Raw genomic sequence first — 19,488 nt, forward strand, 5'->3', positions numbered from 1 at the left:
CATCCTAAAGGTAATTTGGTTTGTCTGGTGGTAGAGGATGACATAGGCTCCCTAATGTACAAATATATAATGTTTGTTAACTTGAAACAACTGCAAAAAAACAGGCAACCTAGCAAACAAACTTTGGTCAAGTTTTAATGTTTATCTGAGGTTAAGAAAAGACCCAGGCATCAAAAGTTTCGAATTTACTTTTGTTGAACTGTCAATGAATGTAAAACGAAGACCAATCTTAACTACACACTAAGTTTATTTTGTTTGGTTGAGACAACTATTGCACTAAACCACTAAGGTAAGAAGACCTGTGCAATGTTAATTTATTATGGGTCCCCTTCCTCGATTTTTTTTTTTTTTTTTCTTCCCTGAAGTTTGTCCACCCCTTTTTGCCCTGAAATGTTTGATGGATTTGGATGAAACTTTCACAGATGGTAGATATAGTTATGTAGATGTGCCATCTGCTTCGTTTGTCATGATAACCCCAGTATTTACCCCGCTAGCCCCCAAAATGTAAAATGTGGTTGGTGCGCACCACAAACGTTAGTTTGGTGTGATGTTATAAAGGCAACCATATATACATTGCTAATGTTTGTGGGTTGTTTGGTGGATGTTTTTCACTTGTACTTGTAGACATGGCTAAAGCCTTCGACTCGGTAAATCATGACTTCATGATTAAAATTCTTGCGAAATTACAAATAAATGAATATATTATAAATTGGACAAAAATACTGTACAAAAATATCTCTAGTCAGGTCAATGTGAACGGAAAATTAACTAATAAAATACAAATCAACCGTGGGGTACGCCAGGGATGCGGTCTATCGATGCTTCTCTCTGTTGCCGTCACGGAATCACTAATAACTATCACAAACAGTAACCCTAAAATTAACGGGGTAAAATTTGGACAAATATAAGTTAAACTACAACAATACGCCGATGACATGACGTTTATCATAACTGATCAACCTTCACTAAATGAAATATTTAAACAAATGAACCTTTACGAACTAGCAAGCGGCCAAAAAATTAATAAAGATAAAACAGAGATAATCGCTTTTTCAAACAGTTTACGATCCGAAATTAATTACAACTATGGAAACTACCTAAAGCATGATGTCAAAGTTCTAGGAATAATATGCACGACCCAAAACTGGTTTATGCATAAAAACTGGAACACATACATAAGCTACGTAAAATCAACTATTTCCAAATTCGCTTGCAGAAACTTAACTCTGCAAGGGAAAATAGTTATTATAAACACAGTAGTTATGCCCAAAATCATTTTTCTAGCTCGCGTTTTTCCTCCACAAAAAGATCACATCAAACAATTAAACCACATCCTGTACCAATTCCTTTGGTCACCAAATAAAATTGAACAACTGAGTCGCAATAAACTGATCGCTGATTTTAAAAAAGGCGGTTTAAGAATGCCCGACGTCGAAACAAAAATTAACTCTACACAACTAGAAATAATAAGGGACCTCATAAATGCTGACAAAATCAACGAATTTTGGCAGCAATGGGCCATTTATAATTTAGGCTTTAAATTAAAAAAGATAAAACCCTCACTTTTTAACTATAATAAACCAAACGCATGGAAAATGACAAAAGACTGGCAGAATACATACAAACTATACAACACCCTAATTGAAATTGACGCAGAATTTAATTGGAAAAAAGCCAAGCTTAGGCATTTTTACTACGAACTTATTAAACAAAAAGAAATAATTACAGTACCAACTTCATCCACCGAATTCAAATGGAAAAATGCGATATACTATCAAAAAGGTATTAAAAAATACTTTAATAACCTAGAGCGACAGTATGCATATATGTCAATTCATCAGGCATATAAATGGGGTGACTTTCACAGAAAAAATCAAATGCTCATATTCAACACTGGTAGAATTCGACTTACCTTTTGTAAATTCTGCAGAACAGATCAAGATAATATAGAACACCTACTAACAAAATGTGAAATATCGAAACAAATTATGACTATGTTAAAGGGAATTATTCTCGAGAAACACAACGTAGATCTTAATCCGACACCATCCTTACAATTATATAACATATTCGGCCACGAAACTCCCCTCATACTTGTTAAAACAATAGCAATCTGGCGCTCCACTATTATAGCGCAAAAACTTAAACTAGACTATAGAAACGAATATTTACCTTTTTCCGACACCTTTATAAAACGACAGACTGCAAAAATTTATGAAACGCTCGTAAATCAATTAAAGAGATTTGCACAAATCTATGGGGAACCAATCATTGAAACTCAATTTAATTTAGACCCTAACACATTACATTTTAACGCGTAATTTACCAAACAATACAATATATTACTTATATGTTATATATCGTTTCATTAAAGATTAACAAATAAATAACTTCTAACGGTAATGCGTCAAGCCAAATAAAGCCGTTCGCTCTTTTCTCCATTTACTTAACGTAATTTTATTTCCGCAACCGTGTATTTGTCAATGTTATTTTGCTCCGTTGTGACTATTATGTTTCGTTTTTAAGACGATGATGATTTTTGGGGAAGGTCCCTACCACTATCGGTGTTGTGGCCGAGCCAATCTGAGTCAAAAAAAAAAAAAAATTGCAGTTGACAGTCAGGGGGTGTTAACAGCCTTATGACGTCAGAGGCAATAACGGTTGTTGCTCAAAAGCCCCTCCAGGGGCCAAATGTTTAAACATTGGCCGATTTGGACAAAAATTTACAGGACTGTGGATTGGATTATTGTGGTTTGATATTTTTTTAGTTTTGTAGTAAAGACCAATTATTTACCCCACTAGCCCCCCAAAAAGGGTGAATTGTTTAAGTAGTGTTCGAATGGGATGAAATTTGGACAGTTTGTCCATTGTGCCATTGTTAGGTGTTGATGGTTGTTTTCCAACCTGTAGCCCCAACATTTACCCGCTAGCCCCCTAAAAAGGGGGAATTTTTTAAACAATGTCTGAATTGGATAAACTTTGGAAAGCTTGTAGAGTATGCCTTTTATAGGTGTTGATTCTTGTGTTCTGCCCTGTAGCCCAAACATTTACGCCACTGTTAAAACATTTTTTACCTTCTATGTCAGTGTTGTCTATATGGCCCAAAGATAATTATGGGTCACCTTCACTGAAGGAGGCACATCTTGAGTTCACTCAGTTTTTTCTTCTTTTTTTCTCTGGTAAAGTTTGTCCATTCACTTTTGGCATGAAACATTTGGTGGATTTGGATGAAACTTATGATGGTAGACACAGAGTGTAGACATAGGCGTCGATTACCGGGATGGCAGGGGTGGCATGCCTCCCCACTAAAAATCTCTGGGGTGGCAGCCATTATAAAAAAGCTATGCTGCCACCCCAAAATTGTTTGGCCGTATTCATATTTGTGCATTACAGATATGCGTTTCTTTCATTTACATGCGCTCTTTCAAATGGTCGGTATATTTCGAGCATGTGCAAAGCAAGCTACGCGAAATCCTTGTTGTTTTTATACAACATATGGGGAAAACCCGTTCTGGGCTACTCGCTTCAGTGATTTTCGTCAAGTTTGCTCCTCCAGAGCAAGTCTGAACAAAACTTATGACATGACAATGGCAATTTTCACGTTTTAATGTATTATGGATGTTAACTGGCAGTTGGGGATTATATTGATGCACAGTGTCCCATTTCTATGCTCGGGAAATAGAATTGCAGCGGCCAATCATGTGCGCAAATTTTGTGTCGAAACTGCAATGCCGATTCAATATTTTTGCAAACTTGAACATGTAAAATAAATTTACAGATCCCTCTTTAAGTATTACAAGCCACGTTTGTGTTTTGTGTGTTTTGTTACGTTTTGAAACACACTACTTTATACGAAGTAATAACGCTGCGCAGCACGAACCAGTAGACGCTGCTGTGATTACATCACTAACGTATTGTGACATCATAACTCCATAACTAGATGGATGATGTGTGAAGTAACTTCATAGGTGTTACGTCCAATTTAAGCAAAATTGCGTAGAGAGTGATGTTCGTGTTTATTCCCGGCCAATAACCGCAAAAATCATCTACAAGTCCTAATGTGTAACCTAGAGTGTTTTGATCACGTAAAAAACGACTTTACCGAATTTCGCCACCCCACAAAGAAAATTGATGCCTAAGAGTGTAGATGTAGTCCAGATGGTAGATATAGTCTTGTAGATGGGCCATCTGCTTCATTGACTTCATAACACCAGTATTTACCCCACTAGCCTCAAAAATGTAAAACGTTTTTGTATGTTGCTGCGCACCAAAAACGAAAGATTTCTGTGGTGTAATGGTATAATAAAGGCACCAGTGCATATGGAACTTGTGTTTGTGCATTACTTGGTGGACGTTTTCACACATGCCAGTCAGAGGGGTATTAACAGCCTTATGGCGTCACATGCATTGAGGAATGTTGCTGATAACACCTCTAGTGGTCAGAATTTTAAATATTGGCCGATTTGGATAAAATTTTACATGACTGTTGATTGGGTCATTGTGGTTTCATATTTTAAACTTTTGGCTGTTGAACCCCATCAGTTACCCCACTAACCCCTTAAAAATGGGTAGTTTTTTAAACAGTGTATAAATTAAATTAAATTTGGACAGCTTGTAGAATTAGTCATTTATAGGTGGCAATTGTTGTGTTTAACCCTGTAGCTCTATCATTTACCCCACTAGCCCCCTACAATTGTGGCAATTCGCCATTAATAGTGGCTGATTGTTGTGTTTTAGATTTTTTTCTCAGATAGAACATAAAAATAGAAAATCCTTAAAAAATGTATGAATAGAATGAAGTATGAATAGTTTGTACTTCATATAGCATATTTATTCATGCACAGTGCTGATCACTGTGTTTCACCAGGTTACAACACCAAACTTTTTTATAGTTATCTCTTGAAATGCATTATTTACAACTTGCAGAAAACAACCAAGGTTATAAAACACAGTGGATGATATAGAACCCAATATAAAATAAGTATGGGAAATATATCAATGTTTTAAAACAGGTTATGGTGTGTATGCAAGGGCAATGTGTTCTATGCCACCCTTCTGGTTGCTAATAAAGATTTGAAGGCAATTATATGTTGGTAAATGTTTTTTTGTAGATGATTTAAGTGCTTTGAGTGCAATATACAGTCAACTGGGAAATGCTTATGTTTTTATTGGAGATTTCATTAAAGCTGTAAAATATCATCAACATGATCTAACGCTTGCAAGGTAAGATGTATTAATTGTTTGTAATCGCTAAAAATGTGCAGACCTCATACTGCCTAAAAGTGTCACTTTCTGCACCTGCTTGAAGAAAACCAACCAGTTAAAAAGGCATATGTCAATAAAAGAAACACATGTCTGAAATATTCGAATATCAATGCAGGACCAGGAAATTTCATTGTTAAAATGACTGCCAATAAAAAATAGTTTTGCAGCTACCCTGGGAATTGACGCCTATGTCTGTACAAACCATTTTTAAATTGATCAGTTTTCGTTTTTTGTCTAACGCTGGTTTGTTATACGTGCTTGGTCAAGAAAGAGTGATTTAAATTTACACAGATGTTAGCTATTATTCCAAATTTAATCCTCTTGAAGTTTGACCCCGAATGACCCAGCGGTTCACCCACAGGCCCCCAAGACGTAAAATTTTAAAACGGCTGTACTGGCTAAAGTACATAATCAAGGAGTTTCATGCTTTGTTGGTTGGTGCAGTGTAAGGAATTCTAAACAATATTCCAACTTTTTATTAGCTTCACCCCTAAAACCTCGAAATAATCGATTTTAGTTTTAGGCCAGAAATACAAGCCCTAATGTGCTGAAATTTTAAACATTATTTGCAGTAGGTTACTCGGTTAGTATTTAAAATTTTGCCTTAATCAGCCAAATGCTTGCCTTTACAGCCCATAACATATGTACACTGATTAGATAGAAGTCCCAAAGGAGTAACTCACTGGTTTTCGATTAAGGCAGTTTAATGCAGTGGAAAGAGCTCAGCTTAACATAAGGACATACAAGACAGTATTTTTGGGAGATTAAAAATTAGTTGTTTTTGTGCAACAATGCCATTCCATTTTATTATATTATCACGTGCATTTTCAGTTTTGAAAGGTTTTATACCTCAGACATGATTTAAACTCGCTAAACATACTTCGGTTTTGTATATGTCAGGCAAAACTTTGTTGATCAACATAAGGATAAAAAAACTTAACTTTTTCGAAAGTCACAATAAATGGTCTTTAAATTGTCAGTTTGGCCGCGGCATGACCACGGGTCACTAAAGGACAACTTGTAGGTATTAGGCAAAATGGTATCATTGAACACTTAGGACTGCATGCTGTTGAATAACGCGTCAAAAGGACATTAAATGGTCGTTCGGTGACTACACGGTGATAAGCTACTGAAGAACAATTTGTTATCAATGCCTTTGCTCCAAAATATGTTCCTAATTTGTCAGTGTCTGTATTACTGTCTAGGATTTCTTGGAAAAGTTTTAACTGTTTCAAAATTGGCCTTGCACAGCTATATCAAGATCAAACCTAGATATTAAACTCTTAGATTGGGAAATTTTTTGAAGTTTGGGTTTGATGCTGTCTGCTAATTTGTCCTCTAAAAAAGAAAAGAAAAATGCGAAAACCTGTCTACCATAGGCGCAAAGTTTTACAAAAATGAAAGATGGCGGAAGTAAAATATAACGTCACTTTATGTAACGTCACCCATACTTGCAACTACAAGAACTTAAACGCAAAGCACAATGAACTTCTTATAGAATGCAGCGTTCGACAAAATCAGAAAAAATGATATGTTTGAAATAACATTTAGTTGGCAATTGCAACATGTTGCTGTAGCATTTATTATTTATTGAACACATTTGCATTCTACACCACAATGGCAAAATATTCACTGGCAGACAGTTGTGTGTTTGAAGTCATAAACAAGGCACTAATCAAAACAAGTTTTGTGGCTGAATTGCCAGCACACTTGTTAAAAGGCTAAATTGTTCCTAATTTTCTTCAGATTTTACGATATTTCGAGTATTTTGCATAAACACATGTGTGGGAACCCATTTGTTTTTGCTTTCAAAAACAATCTTATGTGTAGATTAAAAGGTGTGTAGTAAATCGATAAATGGGTACGCAATATATGAAATGGAAGTATATAAGAAAGACACCTTTCTAGTTTTACAATTGTGGTTACCGCACTTAAAAAACTTACCGCAAATCGGGTGGTGTAAAACAAAAAAACTGACACCTTTTTTTTGTTCCAGAACCATTGGAGACTTGTCAGGGGAAGCCAAGGCAAGCAGCAACTTGGCAAACACATTAAAAATGATGGGAAAATATGATGAAGCTATTGCTTGTTGTCAAAGACATTTAAAAATTGCTATAGATCTTTGCAACAAGGTATTATAAGTCCCTCAAGGACCGCGTTGTAATCCTACGAAACTAGGTAACATCAATTCTACATATCATGTCAGGAAAACTTTCAAGTAGATTAATTTTTTAGTGTTACAAAGTTATCAATACGATTTGGCAAACCAAAAATGTGGTTGCATGCTTGGTGAGATTGGATGAGACCTCGACGGCCAGATCTGGCCTGCGTGCCGTAGTTTGGTGACCCTTGATCTAAAAGTATTCTAAAGAATTTGTAGCTTTTAATTGGATTCAACCATTTTTCATCCAGTTAAACCCTAAAATAGTCAGTTTTAGCTTTTCCAGTTCTTTAGGCCAGAAATATAAGCCCTAATGTGCTGAAATTTTAAACAGTTGTTTGCAGTGGGTTACTCGGTAATGGGTCCCCTTCATATTGCTTTTGCTTGGTTTGTTTGTTTTTTATTCTTTGTTTCTTCCTAAAGTTTGTCCACCTCGTTTTGCCATCAATAAACAGCGTCAGAATTGGCTGAAATTTGGATAGCTTGTAGAGTGTACCATTTATACATGTCGATTGTTGTGTTCAACCCTGTAGCCCAGTGGTTCCCAACCTTTTTGTAGTCACGGACCCCTTTTATAAATTTTACAGGTCCGCGGACCCCCAAAGTAATTTAGCCGTGATATTCGTTTCCTACATTATACGGTATTATACTTTCGCTTTTGGGGGCAGAACTTTAATCAACCTTCACAGTCCTTAAATCTCAATAAAGTTCTGTACTGTACCAGCCAATGCAACAAAGAAATAAGTTTTCTGGTGCACAATACTTGAAACAAGGCGTATTAAGTCTATTGTTCATGTGTGTTGTGATGTAACAATGGAGGTAACAATTACACAAAAAGCAAGTGTTCTTGATCCAAAGGTTTAATGAACAGTTTGCACTTGTATGCAGGATTGTAAAAACTTAAAAAGTATTGTACTGTTGGGTAATGGTATTAAGAACATTTGCTTCCACGGACCCCCTAACACCATCTCACGGACCCCTTGGGGGTCTGCGAACCCCAGGTTGGGAACCACTGGTGTAGCCCCAATACTTACCTCAGTCAGATAGAAGTCTCAACTCTCAAGGGAGTAATTCACTTGTTTACGATTAAGGCGGGTGAATGCAGCGGGAGTGCTCAGCTTTACGAGACAGTCGTGTTGGTGATTAGACCAACACGACTGTCTCGTAAAACTATGCTATGTTGTTTTATTAAGTTATCTAGCACATTTTCAGTTTTGAAAAATTGTGTTTAAAAACTAACCTTGAACGACAATATCAAGGTCAAAGCATGAGATTAAATTGAAAGTATTTTTCCTGTTCTTATTTACTGTTTTTTGTAATTATGTGACAATAATGATGCAAGAAGAATACGGACAAAACTTTTAAAGTTGGTTTAAGGCTAAAGTTGGTTAAGTTTTTCCTTAAGAATCTAAAAATAACCAGGATGTTTGTTTACCATAAATCATCACAAACGCGCATGTGGGGACCCTTTCGTTTTTGCTTGCAAAAACAATCATATGTGTAGATCAAATGAAGTGCATCGTAAATTGGTAAATATCTAACAATGATTGTGCCCTATTTTTACTGTTACCAAATCGCATATGCATATGTGTGGGGAGCCATTAGATTGGATTTTTATGGGTTCCCACATATTGTTTTCGTCCGTATTTGTTTTTGTTTTTCTGTCCAAAACTAGCTTGTAATGCTCGTTTGGTCAAAAAAGAGTGCTTTAAATTTATTCAAATTTGGACAGATGTTATTTATTAATCCAAATTTGATTCTTGAGAAGTTTGACCCCGAATGACCCACCGGTTCATCTAGGACAGTGATTCCCAATGTGGGCGATACCGCCCCCTGGTGGGCGATGGTGAGTAGCAAGGGGGCGTTGTGATTTCTTTTCTGATTTGGGGGGCGCCGAGCGTTCGAAGGGGGCGTTATTTATAATATAAAGTCCTAAAAAAATCATGATAGCTGTACTGTGTAGATTACACTAAAATACAATTCTGTGTACTGTTCATGCAAAAACACTAGCCAACATATCAACTATAGTGAACAATCGTTGCGTATATTGTGTCATTAAACGATTTTTGCGTAATAATGTATTATTTTAGTCAAAGTTGGTACGGTTATGCAGTAACTGGGAAGCAGAATTAGAGTTAATGTAGGTAGTAGGTACAATTAAACCTTCAACCTGAAACAATTTAGTTATTTTGTAACGCTTTACTAAACTTGGCGTCTTTACAGAGTTTATATTAGATTACAGATTAGTGCTGGAAAAAATGAGTGATAGCTCATCAAAACGAAAGTGCAAACAGTATAGTGTTGAATATCTAAAGTATGGATTTATTACTTCGCCAAGTAATAAACAGCAACCTATGTGCCTTCGTTGTGAGAAAGTGTTTTCAAATGAGGCAATGAAACCGTCAAGACTTTACGAACACTTCAAGAAGATGCATCCTGACAAAGAAAAACAAAATTTGTCATATTTTCAAATGTTGCGAGATAAGTTTCGCAACAGACCCTCAATATCCTCTCTAATGTCCAAAAAATACAAAATAAACGACGATGGACTTATTTGTTCATGTAATATCTCCAAAATGATTGCTAAGTCAGGAAAGACTCATACGATTGGTGAACAGCTGATTTTGCCGGCTTTAGAAGAAGTGCTACGTACAGTAGTACACCATGATACACCAATTGCAATTATAAAATCAATTCCTTTGAGTAATAATTCAGTACAACAAAGGGTTGATGAAATGGCCGCCGATATGGAAGATATTTTATGTGATTTACTGAAAAGCCAACAATTTGGTTTGCAACTCGATGAATCTATGCTGCCAGGAAATGAAGCCTTGCTTTTAGGATACGCTCGTTTCATTAAAGATGGAAATGTTGTACAAGAACCGCTGTTTGCAAAAGAAATTGAAACTGACACTCGAGGTGAAACTATTTTTACTGCAGTTGAGCTGTTTTTTAAAGAAAAAGATATTCCAATGAGCAATATTATTGCTTGCGCGACAGACAGCGCTCCTGCTTTAACTGGTCGCCACAAAGGTTTTCTTGCTTTTTTAAAGAAAACTGCACCCAGTATTTTTACAATCCATTGCGTTATTCATCGGCAACATCTAGTAGCCAGGAACGTAAGCGATCAACTTCATAAAACCCTTGACGTTGTTATTAAGACAGTAAACTAAATAAAGTGTCAACCTTTGAACTACCGACTGTTTCGACAACTCTGTAACACCAACGATAAAGAATTTGATCGCCTTCTTCTGCATACCGAAGTGAGGTGGTTATCCAAAGGAAACTGTTTAAAACGATTTTATTCACTGTTCAACAGTATTGTACAATTTCTCCAGAAAAACAAATACGTTTTTTGAGTGACTATCTTTTAGCAAACAAACCAGAGATCGCCGATTTAGTAGATCCATTTACCACATTCAACGATCTTAATTTGCAACTGCAAGGCAGTGACTTAAACCTTATCCAAGCTAAATCCAAGATTTGTACATTTTTAGACAAGCTAATCTTCTTCAAGAACAATATTGGCCGTCGGAATCTGTCCCAATTTCCCAAACTAAATGAACTAGAAAAAGATGAATCTGTTAACTCTAACCTGGAAGACAACCTTTTGATTTATTGTGATCATTTGGAATCTTTGCACAAGGATATGAGCTGCAGATTCAAAAATCTAACCAACATGAACATACCAGACTGGTTTCTAAATCCATTTGCAGACACCAGTGTGAATGAAACCGATTTCGACATGCAAGAAGAGTTAATTGGTCTAAAAAACGACTTCGAGCTATAGCCTCTTTACAAAAAATCATACCAACATTTTCGGTTGCAGAAAGAAATTCCTGAAAGGTATCCCAAGTTGTGGAAAGAAATTAAACTTTACTTTCTAGCTTTCCCAACTTCATATATGGCTGAGCGCGGTTTTAGTGCAGTTACTCAGCTTTTAACAAAGCAACGAAACCGCTTGCAAATCACTAAAAGAGGAGATTTGAGAATCCTTCTTAGCAATATCGAACCGAGAGTAAAAGACTTGGCCACTAAACACCAGATATGTTTGCTTTTAAATGCAGCGAAGTGTGCATTTAAGCACAGCATCACAGAAAAAATGTTTTCTTCACCCATGCCTCTGTTTTTGTTCCTGTACATTTTTGTTAATACGGTGTCAGACAGAAGTCCCAAGGGAGTAACTCTGGTTTACGATTAATATGGCAGAGCGGGAGAGCCCAGCTTGACGTCGGACAGACGTTTTACGAGACAGTCGTTTCGGTGATTAGAAATCAGCTGTTTTTGCACAGCAATGCTATGTCGTTTTGTTAAAGTTATCACATATATTTTCAATTTTGGCGAGGAGTTTCGTAGGTATTACAAACACAGTTCAGAACTTTTTTTGTCATAACTTAGCGGTTTTTTTTGACAATCAATTCAAGAATCAATACTTTAGTCATGTATAAATTAGACAAAACAGTATTGTTGAACATTAAGGCTATTTAAAACGGTGTCAAATGATCAACCGATCGTTTGGCGTGTGCACCCCGATAGGTTACTACAGGTCAATGGTACTCGCTTTGCGAAACAAACTTAAGTGAAAAACAATTTATTATGTATATGCTTGTAGCAAATTGCTTTTTAATTCATAGTGTCTGTAACACAACTGTTACGTCTTTCTAGAAAAATTTGTGTTTAAAACCCGACCTTGGACGACAATATCTGGGTCAAAGCAAGAGATTAAATTGAAAGTATTTGTTTCGTTATTTTTTTAATGTTTTTGTAATTATATTATAATAATGGTGCAAAAAGAATGAGGATTTTTTTTTATTGGGTTAATGCTCATCACATTTGTTTACCGTAAATCCGCACAAACACATGTGTGGGGACCCATTCGTTTTTGTTTACAAAAACAATCATATGTCAGTTGGTAATATAGGATATAGAATATATAAAATGGAAGTATATCAGAAAGCCCTGTTTCTACTGTAAAAACAAATGGCTGAGGTTGGGATTTATTATCCCTATAATTGAATGGCTTCATCTTTATTAAAAAACAATATACATGTCGAAAATAATTTGTGTTCTAGGTCAGTGAAGCTAAAGCACTCTACAGCATGGCGAACGTTTATCACGTAAAAGCTAAGCAAAAATGCAAATCTTCTAGCTTATCTTCATTGGATTCTGATGCTGCCGCAGATTTAAATATTTCCATAAGTTTTTATGAGTAAGTAAGTGTAGAACAAACATAACAATGATGATAATGCTATGTAACCTCAAAAAACACACACTATAAGTGCATTAAATTACATTAACTCAGAGATGGGTCCTCTTCTTTGAAGTTACTCAATTTTTTTTTTGTTCGCTGCAGTTTGTTTGGGTATGTATGGTTGTGTTTCTTTCGTTATCATTTAACCCATTTTCCTTTCAAAATAGTTCAAACTTAGAGATTTGTATAGATTGTACTTTTAATAGCTCAGTACTGGTCACTGTGTACTTATTTTTTGCAGACAAAATTTAGCCATTGTCCGGAAACTCGGTGATCGCGCTGCTCAGGGGAAAGCCTGTGGAAGCCTTGGAAATACACATTATCTTTTAGGAAACTGCAATGAGGCCGTGAAATATCATAGTGAAGTGAGCTCTGCAAACCAGCTTTTCTGTTCAATTTATTTTTTCAACTTTAGTGGGTTAATTATATGTTTCCTTACCTGGGAAAACATCTTGTTTTCGACAATATACTTTTTCTGTCTAATGCTGGTTTGATCAAGAGTGTTTTCAACTATTTCAAATTAATGACCATGTTGCTAGTTATGATAAGTTTATCCTTCCACAGTTTAATCCCGGATGAACCAGCAGTTCACCAACAGGCCTCTTAAGAGTGAAATTTTTAAAACTGCTACACTTTATTGATTGGTTCATTGTAAAGTATTTAAAAGTTTCTGTGACTTTTGGTTGGATTCACCCCATATATTCTTTTAGTCCTGAAATGCAAACCCTAATGTGCTGAACTTTTTACCAGTTGTTTATGCCATTTTTTTGTTTTCAAAATTTTAGCCTGATCGGCCCACCTTTGCAGCCCCTAACATTTTTTATTACACCTTTGCTAAACACTTAATTCCCCTGGAAGTGATTGATTGGCTTCGTGCATGGCCAGGTGCACCACCAGACATTGTTTAGGGAACTGTTTTAATACATCCATTTGACAACAAATATTTATGGGTCCCATGTAGAATGTTGTGCTTCACTCATCTCCTTCTTTTTCTCAACCAATCCCTCCTGTGGGATTTGATAAACGAGTAACCCACTACAAACTAATGTTTCGAATTTTAGCATTTCTAACCTAAAGCTAAACTGAATATTTCAGTTTTTTAAGGACTGAAAAATGGGCAAATCCAATTAAAAGTTAAAAAATTCTTTAGAATACCTTGCATTGCACCTACCAACAAAGCATAAAGCTCCGAGAACATGTACTTTCAGTACAGCGGTTTTAAAAAAAAAGTTTTGGGAAGCCTGTGGGTGAACGGTCATTCGGGGGCAAACTTCAGGAGGTGCAAATTTGGATAACTACCTGTGTGTACATTTGAATATGTTTTAAGCACTCTTTCTTGACCAAATGCATGGAACAAACCAGCATTAGACAAAAATAAAAAATAAAGAAAAAAAATAAACGTACAGACAAAAACAATAGGTGTAGAATGTTGTGTTTCACCCTATAGCCCCAACATTTACCCCACTAGCCCCCCAAAATGGGTCAATTATTTTAAAAATGTCTGAATTGAATGAAATTTGGACAGCTTGTAGAGTGTACCATTTAGGTGTTGATTGTTGAGTTCAACCCTGTAGCCCTATCATTTACCCCACTAGCTCCCTGCAATCATGTGCAAATTGCCATTAATAGGAGCTGATTGTTGTGTTTTAGCCTATTTTCTTACTATTTAACCTTTTTTTTATCAGATAAAACATAAAATAGAAAAACCTTTAGAATGTATGAATGGAATAAAATTTAGAAAGTTTATGCTCCATATAGCATGATTATTTAGGCCAAGTACTGATCTTTTTGTTTGACCTTACAGCACCAAACTTTGTCATAGTTTTGTCTTGAAATGCATTATTTACAAATTTGCATTTATAGGGGACCCATGAGTTTGTGCTTGCAAAAACAACTAAGGTTATAAAAGACAGTGGACCATATGGGACCCAATATAAAATATGTGTAAAGAATATATTAATGTTTCAAAATAGGTTATAGTGCCAATGCAAGGGCAATGTGTGCTAAGACACCCTTCTAGTTTAAAGTATGAGATTTAGGACTATTTTGCGGATTTTTTACTGCTTTTGTAAACATTATAATGATGTAAAAAGAATTATGGTCAAAAACTTTTGAAAGTTTTGGTTGATGCTGTCTACTTATATATTTGTTTTTTGGAATCCAAAAATATTCACGCTGTGTTAATACTGTTACCAATTTGAATATACACACAAAGCAAAAACAATCATGTTAGTAGGTCAAATGGTGTACCAAAAAAATGTTAAATAGGATATGGAAAATATAAAAAGTGGAAATATATATAAAAGCCTTGTTTTTAGTTTGAATAAAACTTTAAACAAGCCACCTTAGTTGGCGAAAACACAGATTTGGAGTTCTATATTTTTTGAGTAAAAATAAATTGTCATTAAATTAATTATCTGTATTATTATGGGTCCCCTTCCCTGAAGGGGACACATATTGATTTTACTCAAATTGTTTGTTTGTTTTTTGTTTGTTTTTCTTTTGTTTTCTTCCTTTTTTTTCTCCCCAAAGTTTGTCCGACTCGTTTTTCCATCAAATCCTTGATGGATTTCGATGAAATTTACACAGATGGTAGATATAGTTATGTAGATGTGCATCCCACTTTGTTTTTGTTGATAACCCCAGTATTTACCCCGCTAGCCCCCTTTTACCCCAAAGTTTGTCTGACTTGTTTTGCCATCAAATGTTTAATGAATTTAGATGAAACTTACACAGATGGTAGGTATAGTTATGTAGATGTGCATCCCACTTTGTTTGTGTTGATAACCCCACTATTTACCCCGCTAGCCCCCTAAAATGGTTTTTTTCACCCAAAGTTTGTCCGACTCTTTTTTCCATCAAATGTTTAATGGATTTGGGTGAAATTTACACAGATGGTAGATGTAGTTATGTAGATGTGCATCCCACTTTGTTTTTGTTGATAACCCCAGTATTTACCCCGCTAGCCCCCTAAAATGGGTATTTTTTCCCCGAAGTTTGTCCGACTCGTTTTTCCATCAAATGTTTGATGGATTTGGCTGAAATTTACACAGATGGTAGATGTAGTTATGTAGATGTGCTTACCACTTTGTTTGTGTTGATAACCCCAGTATTTACCCGGCTAGCCCCCTAAAATGGGTATTTCCCCCCGAAGTTTGTCCGACTTGTTTTGCCATCAAATGGTTGATGGATGTGGCTGAAACTTATACAGATGGTAGATGTAGTTATGTAGATGTGCATCCCCCTTTTTTGTCCGAATAACCGTAGTATTTACCCCGCTAGCCCCCTAAAAGGGGTGAATTTGTAAACAATGTCAGAATTGGCTAAAATTGGAATAGTTTGTAGAGTATGCCATTTATAGGTGTCAATTGTTGTGTTCAACCCTGTAGCCCTAACATTTACCCCATAAGCCCCCAAAGTGTAAAACGTATTTGTATGTTACTGGGCACCACAAACAAAAGATTTCTGTGGCACAATAGTGTTACAAGAGCAACCAATTGTATGTTACTCATTTGTGACTTTGTGGGTTGCTTGGTGGACGTTTTTGTGCCATTGCAGTTCGGGGGTTGTTAACAGCCCTTTGACATAAGAAACACGGTTGTTGCTCAAAACACCTCTAGTGGTCGAATTTTTTAACATTGGCGGTTTAGGCTGAAATTTTGCAGTACTATTGATTGAGTCATTGAGGTTTCCTATTTTTTTAGTTTGTGTGTCGGACCCCATTAGTTAACCTACTAGCCCCCTAAAATGGGTCAGTTTTTTTTTAATTGTTATCTATTGAATTGCATTATTTTCAACTTTGCATGTATGGGGACCCATGAGTTTTTGCCTGCAGAAACAACCAAGGTTATAAAAGACGATGGCTAATATGGGACCCAATACAAAATAAGCATAGGAAATATATTTATGTTTTAAAATTGATCATAGTGTATATACAAGGGCAATATGTGCTAAGCCACCCTTCTAGTTAAATCTGTATTAGTTGTAATAATTCATGCAAGTAAAATCATTATAGATGTAAATGATATTACAAAGGAAGACCACCCTTCCTGACTAGAAGTTTGATTACTTGTGAGGTTTACTTTTAAATTATGAGCTTTTAAATTTTACAGAGACTTGGTATTGCAAAGGAATTTGGAGACAAATCTGCACAAAGAAGGGCTTACACTAACCTTGGAAACACACATATTCTACTTGGAAAATATCAGGATGCTGCAGAGTTTTACATGTAAAAATATTTTTGCTACTAATGTAGAATCAGCATTACAGTACATCTCGGTAACAGTGAAGCTCCCCAACATGAGAAAAACAAGTAAATTAGCAATGTTGCTGTGATGCTCTTCTGCATCAGCAGCTTCTCTATTTGGCCTAGAATACAACAAATTATTCCTGGTAGCCTACCAGGACTTCTTGTAGGACCAGTGGTAGGGCTTCTTGTCTTTTATTCTTACACCGTAACACAGAACATTACATCCCACTCCTAAACTGCCATGGGTATGGTGCAGTAATTTGCATGTGTTCACCAATATTGAGCAATAAATATACGTTTCAAAAAATATAGTCAAGTGGGGTAAAAAAAACATTTTTTTGAAACTTTGTTGCCAAACTTTTATTTTAGGCAACAAAAGGTCAATTTTTCTTCTCAACAAAGCTGATGGGACTAATTTTACAGTTATATGACAAGTTTTTGGATTTACTAAAAAACAAAACAAAAATTTCACAAAAACTGTTGTTCTTTTTTAACCCGAAAAAGGTACAAAAAAAACAATGTCGGGGTAAAAAAAAACAAGTGGACATTAGGACCATTTAAAAAAAATTAAGTGGAATTTGGAACTTCAATTTAAATGAATGAACTTAATGAACCACCATAAAGTCAAAGATAAGACAAAAAAATCATTTATAACTTTGTTACAATGAATAAGCCAAAAAAACACAAGCCACATAAACTTACACAAACTTACAGCAGTTAGCAAACTGTTTATATACTAATTAAACACTTTCAAATTGGTGCTAAGACTTTCCATGGCTTTGTACCTTTATTGCACTGAAATTATTGCCTTTGATTTGGTCTTTTTTTCATTTACCAGTCTTTTGTTGGCATGCAACTAGGTTTAAATAGAGCTCACCCACTTGCTGGCCGATCATGTAACTTAAAACCTTATTGAAATAAAGTTTAATTTTTAACCCAAAACTGATTGAATTACCACAAAATGAATTGATAACCTCTTTTTCCTTACTTTGTAGCATTTTTCTTTAGGCCTGGGTCCCAATTTGTACTTTTAGCCATGCAGGTATACTTTTTGGTAAAAACTTGCTCCAAAACTGGGTCCCGAAAGCAATTTTATAAAACTTTGGTGTAAGTACATGTTTTATAGGCTTACTTTTTTATTTTCTAAACTTCCAGGTGACAAATTAAAATGTTTGGAAAAAAAATTTAGGGTATAAAAAATACATAGTTTTTTATTACCCCATTCCTATAGAACCGTTTGGGGTAAAAACGAACAACAGGATATCTGAAAAAATATGGAAGCTAGCCAAATGGAGTCTTTTTTGGTTAATAGGTCATAGTTATGACACAACACAGAACAAAGGTCATTGACACCAAACCTGTAATAAAAAAATTGCAGGAAAGTTTCTAAAGGTTGTTGAAGACTTTTTAATATACGAATTTTACTGCTGTTGTTTCAACCTTCAGAACATTGCCTAAAAACAAAATCTGAGAATGGTTTATGGCTTATTGTTTAGGCACAGAATAAATACATCCTATAAAAAAGATAGCATTTAAAAAAAAATTTTGGTTTAGCTGTGAGGGTTATGTTTTTTTTACCCCGATTTCGGGAAATTTTTTTTCTCAACACAGTAACAAAAACATGAGTAGATGTATCTGTAATGTTAAATCTACTATTGTTTGGTTAACCAAGTTTTTTACTGTTTGCCATTGCAGGGCACTAAAGGTTTGTGTCATGTGCCAATAAAAACAGCATGGCTAATTATGGGTCCCCTTTCCCTGGTTTCTTTCCTGAGACATGATTTAAACTCGATAAACAGTATTTCACTTTGTTATATGTCAGGCAAAAGGTTGTTGCTTAACATTGTCACAAATGTGCTGGACCAAATAGTCTGCGACCCTCCTTAAGCTACATTATCCCACAACCACTGGATGTTTCATGTGCCTGTCATACCTTTTGTTGTGAATGGCCGCTTCACACCACCACTTCTTTTGTTTTTGTCTTTACTGTGCCAATTTATCATGTCGTGCTGTTACAGGGTAAAAGTCACCATAGTTTTATCTGTAGAAAATGGTCATAGCAAGTTAGCGCCTTTTACCCTAATCATTGTTGCATAAGCGTTATAACAACCCCCTTCTCATGATTATAGGATAATACACAACATAAAGATAACTCAGGAGTCACGCCGGACTAGTGAAATGGTGGTTTTCGTTGTTTTGATTATGTGTGGATAAAGTTGTTGGACGTTTATAAATGTAAAAGGAAAGGTTTGTCACCAATCAGAGTACACATGCGTTAACTGTTACGAAACTTCCGATAGTTGGTCCCATCTTTAGCGTACCCGTGAAAACGAAACATGACAAACATAAAGGTCAAAATATAAACTAGACGAAAGTTACACTACATGCTCATTGGACGGTCATTGACAGCTTGACCGCTGCATAACGTAAGTCGTTAAAGGTCAACTTGTGGGTAGGCACAATCCTGTAAGATTTTATGTCACAACGTAACTTGTTTATCAACAAAATTTCAGCTCTTCCGGCAGTTTTTTTATTTCTAATATGCCAACGTTTCGATGTCCC

General features: G+C 35.6%; 1 protein-coding gene across 4 annotated transcripts in view; it reads left to right on the forward strand.

Annotated features, from left to right (window-relative positions):
* The window catches only part of LOC145205319 (G-protein-signaling modulator 2-like), a 47,916-nt gene that overhangs the window by 6,929 nt on the left and 21,499 nt on the right, over positions 1–19,488 (forward strand). For all 4 annotated transcript variants that reach the window (XM_080078005.1, XM_080078007.1, XM_080078009.1 and 1 more), the window contains exons 2-6: positions 5,112–5,223; positions 7,262–7,397; positions 12,499–12,635; positions 12,919–13,042; positions 16,790–16,905. In XM_080078005.1, coding sequence (XP_079934131.1) covers positions 5,112–5,223; positions 7,262–7,397; positions 12,499–12,635; positions 12,919–13,042; positions 16,790–16,905 — 625 coding nt within the window. The remainder of the gene's footprint in view (positions 1–5,111; positions 5,224–7,261; positions 7,398–12,498; positions 12,636–12,918; positions 13,043–16,789; positions 16,906–19,488) is intronic.

This window comes from Phallusia mammillata, chromosome 8, assembly GCF_965637545.1.
Source record: "Phallusia mammillata chromosome 8, kaPhaMamm4.hap1.1, whole genome shotgun sequence".
Lineage (NCBI taxonomy): Eukaryota > Metazoa > Chordata > Ascidiacea > Phlebobranchia > Ascidiidae > Phallusia > Phallusia mammillata.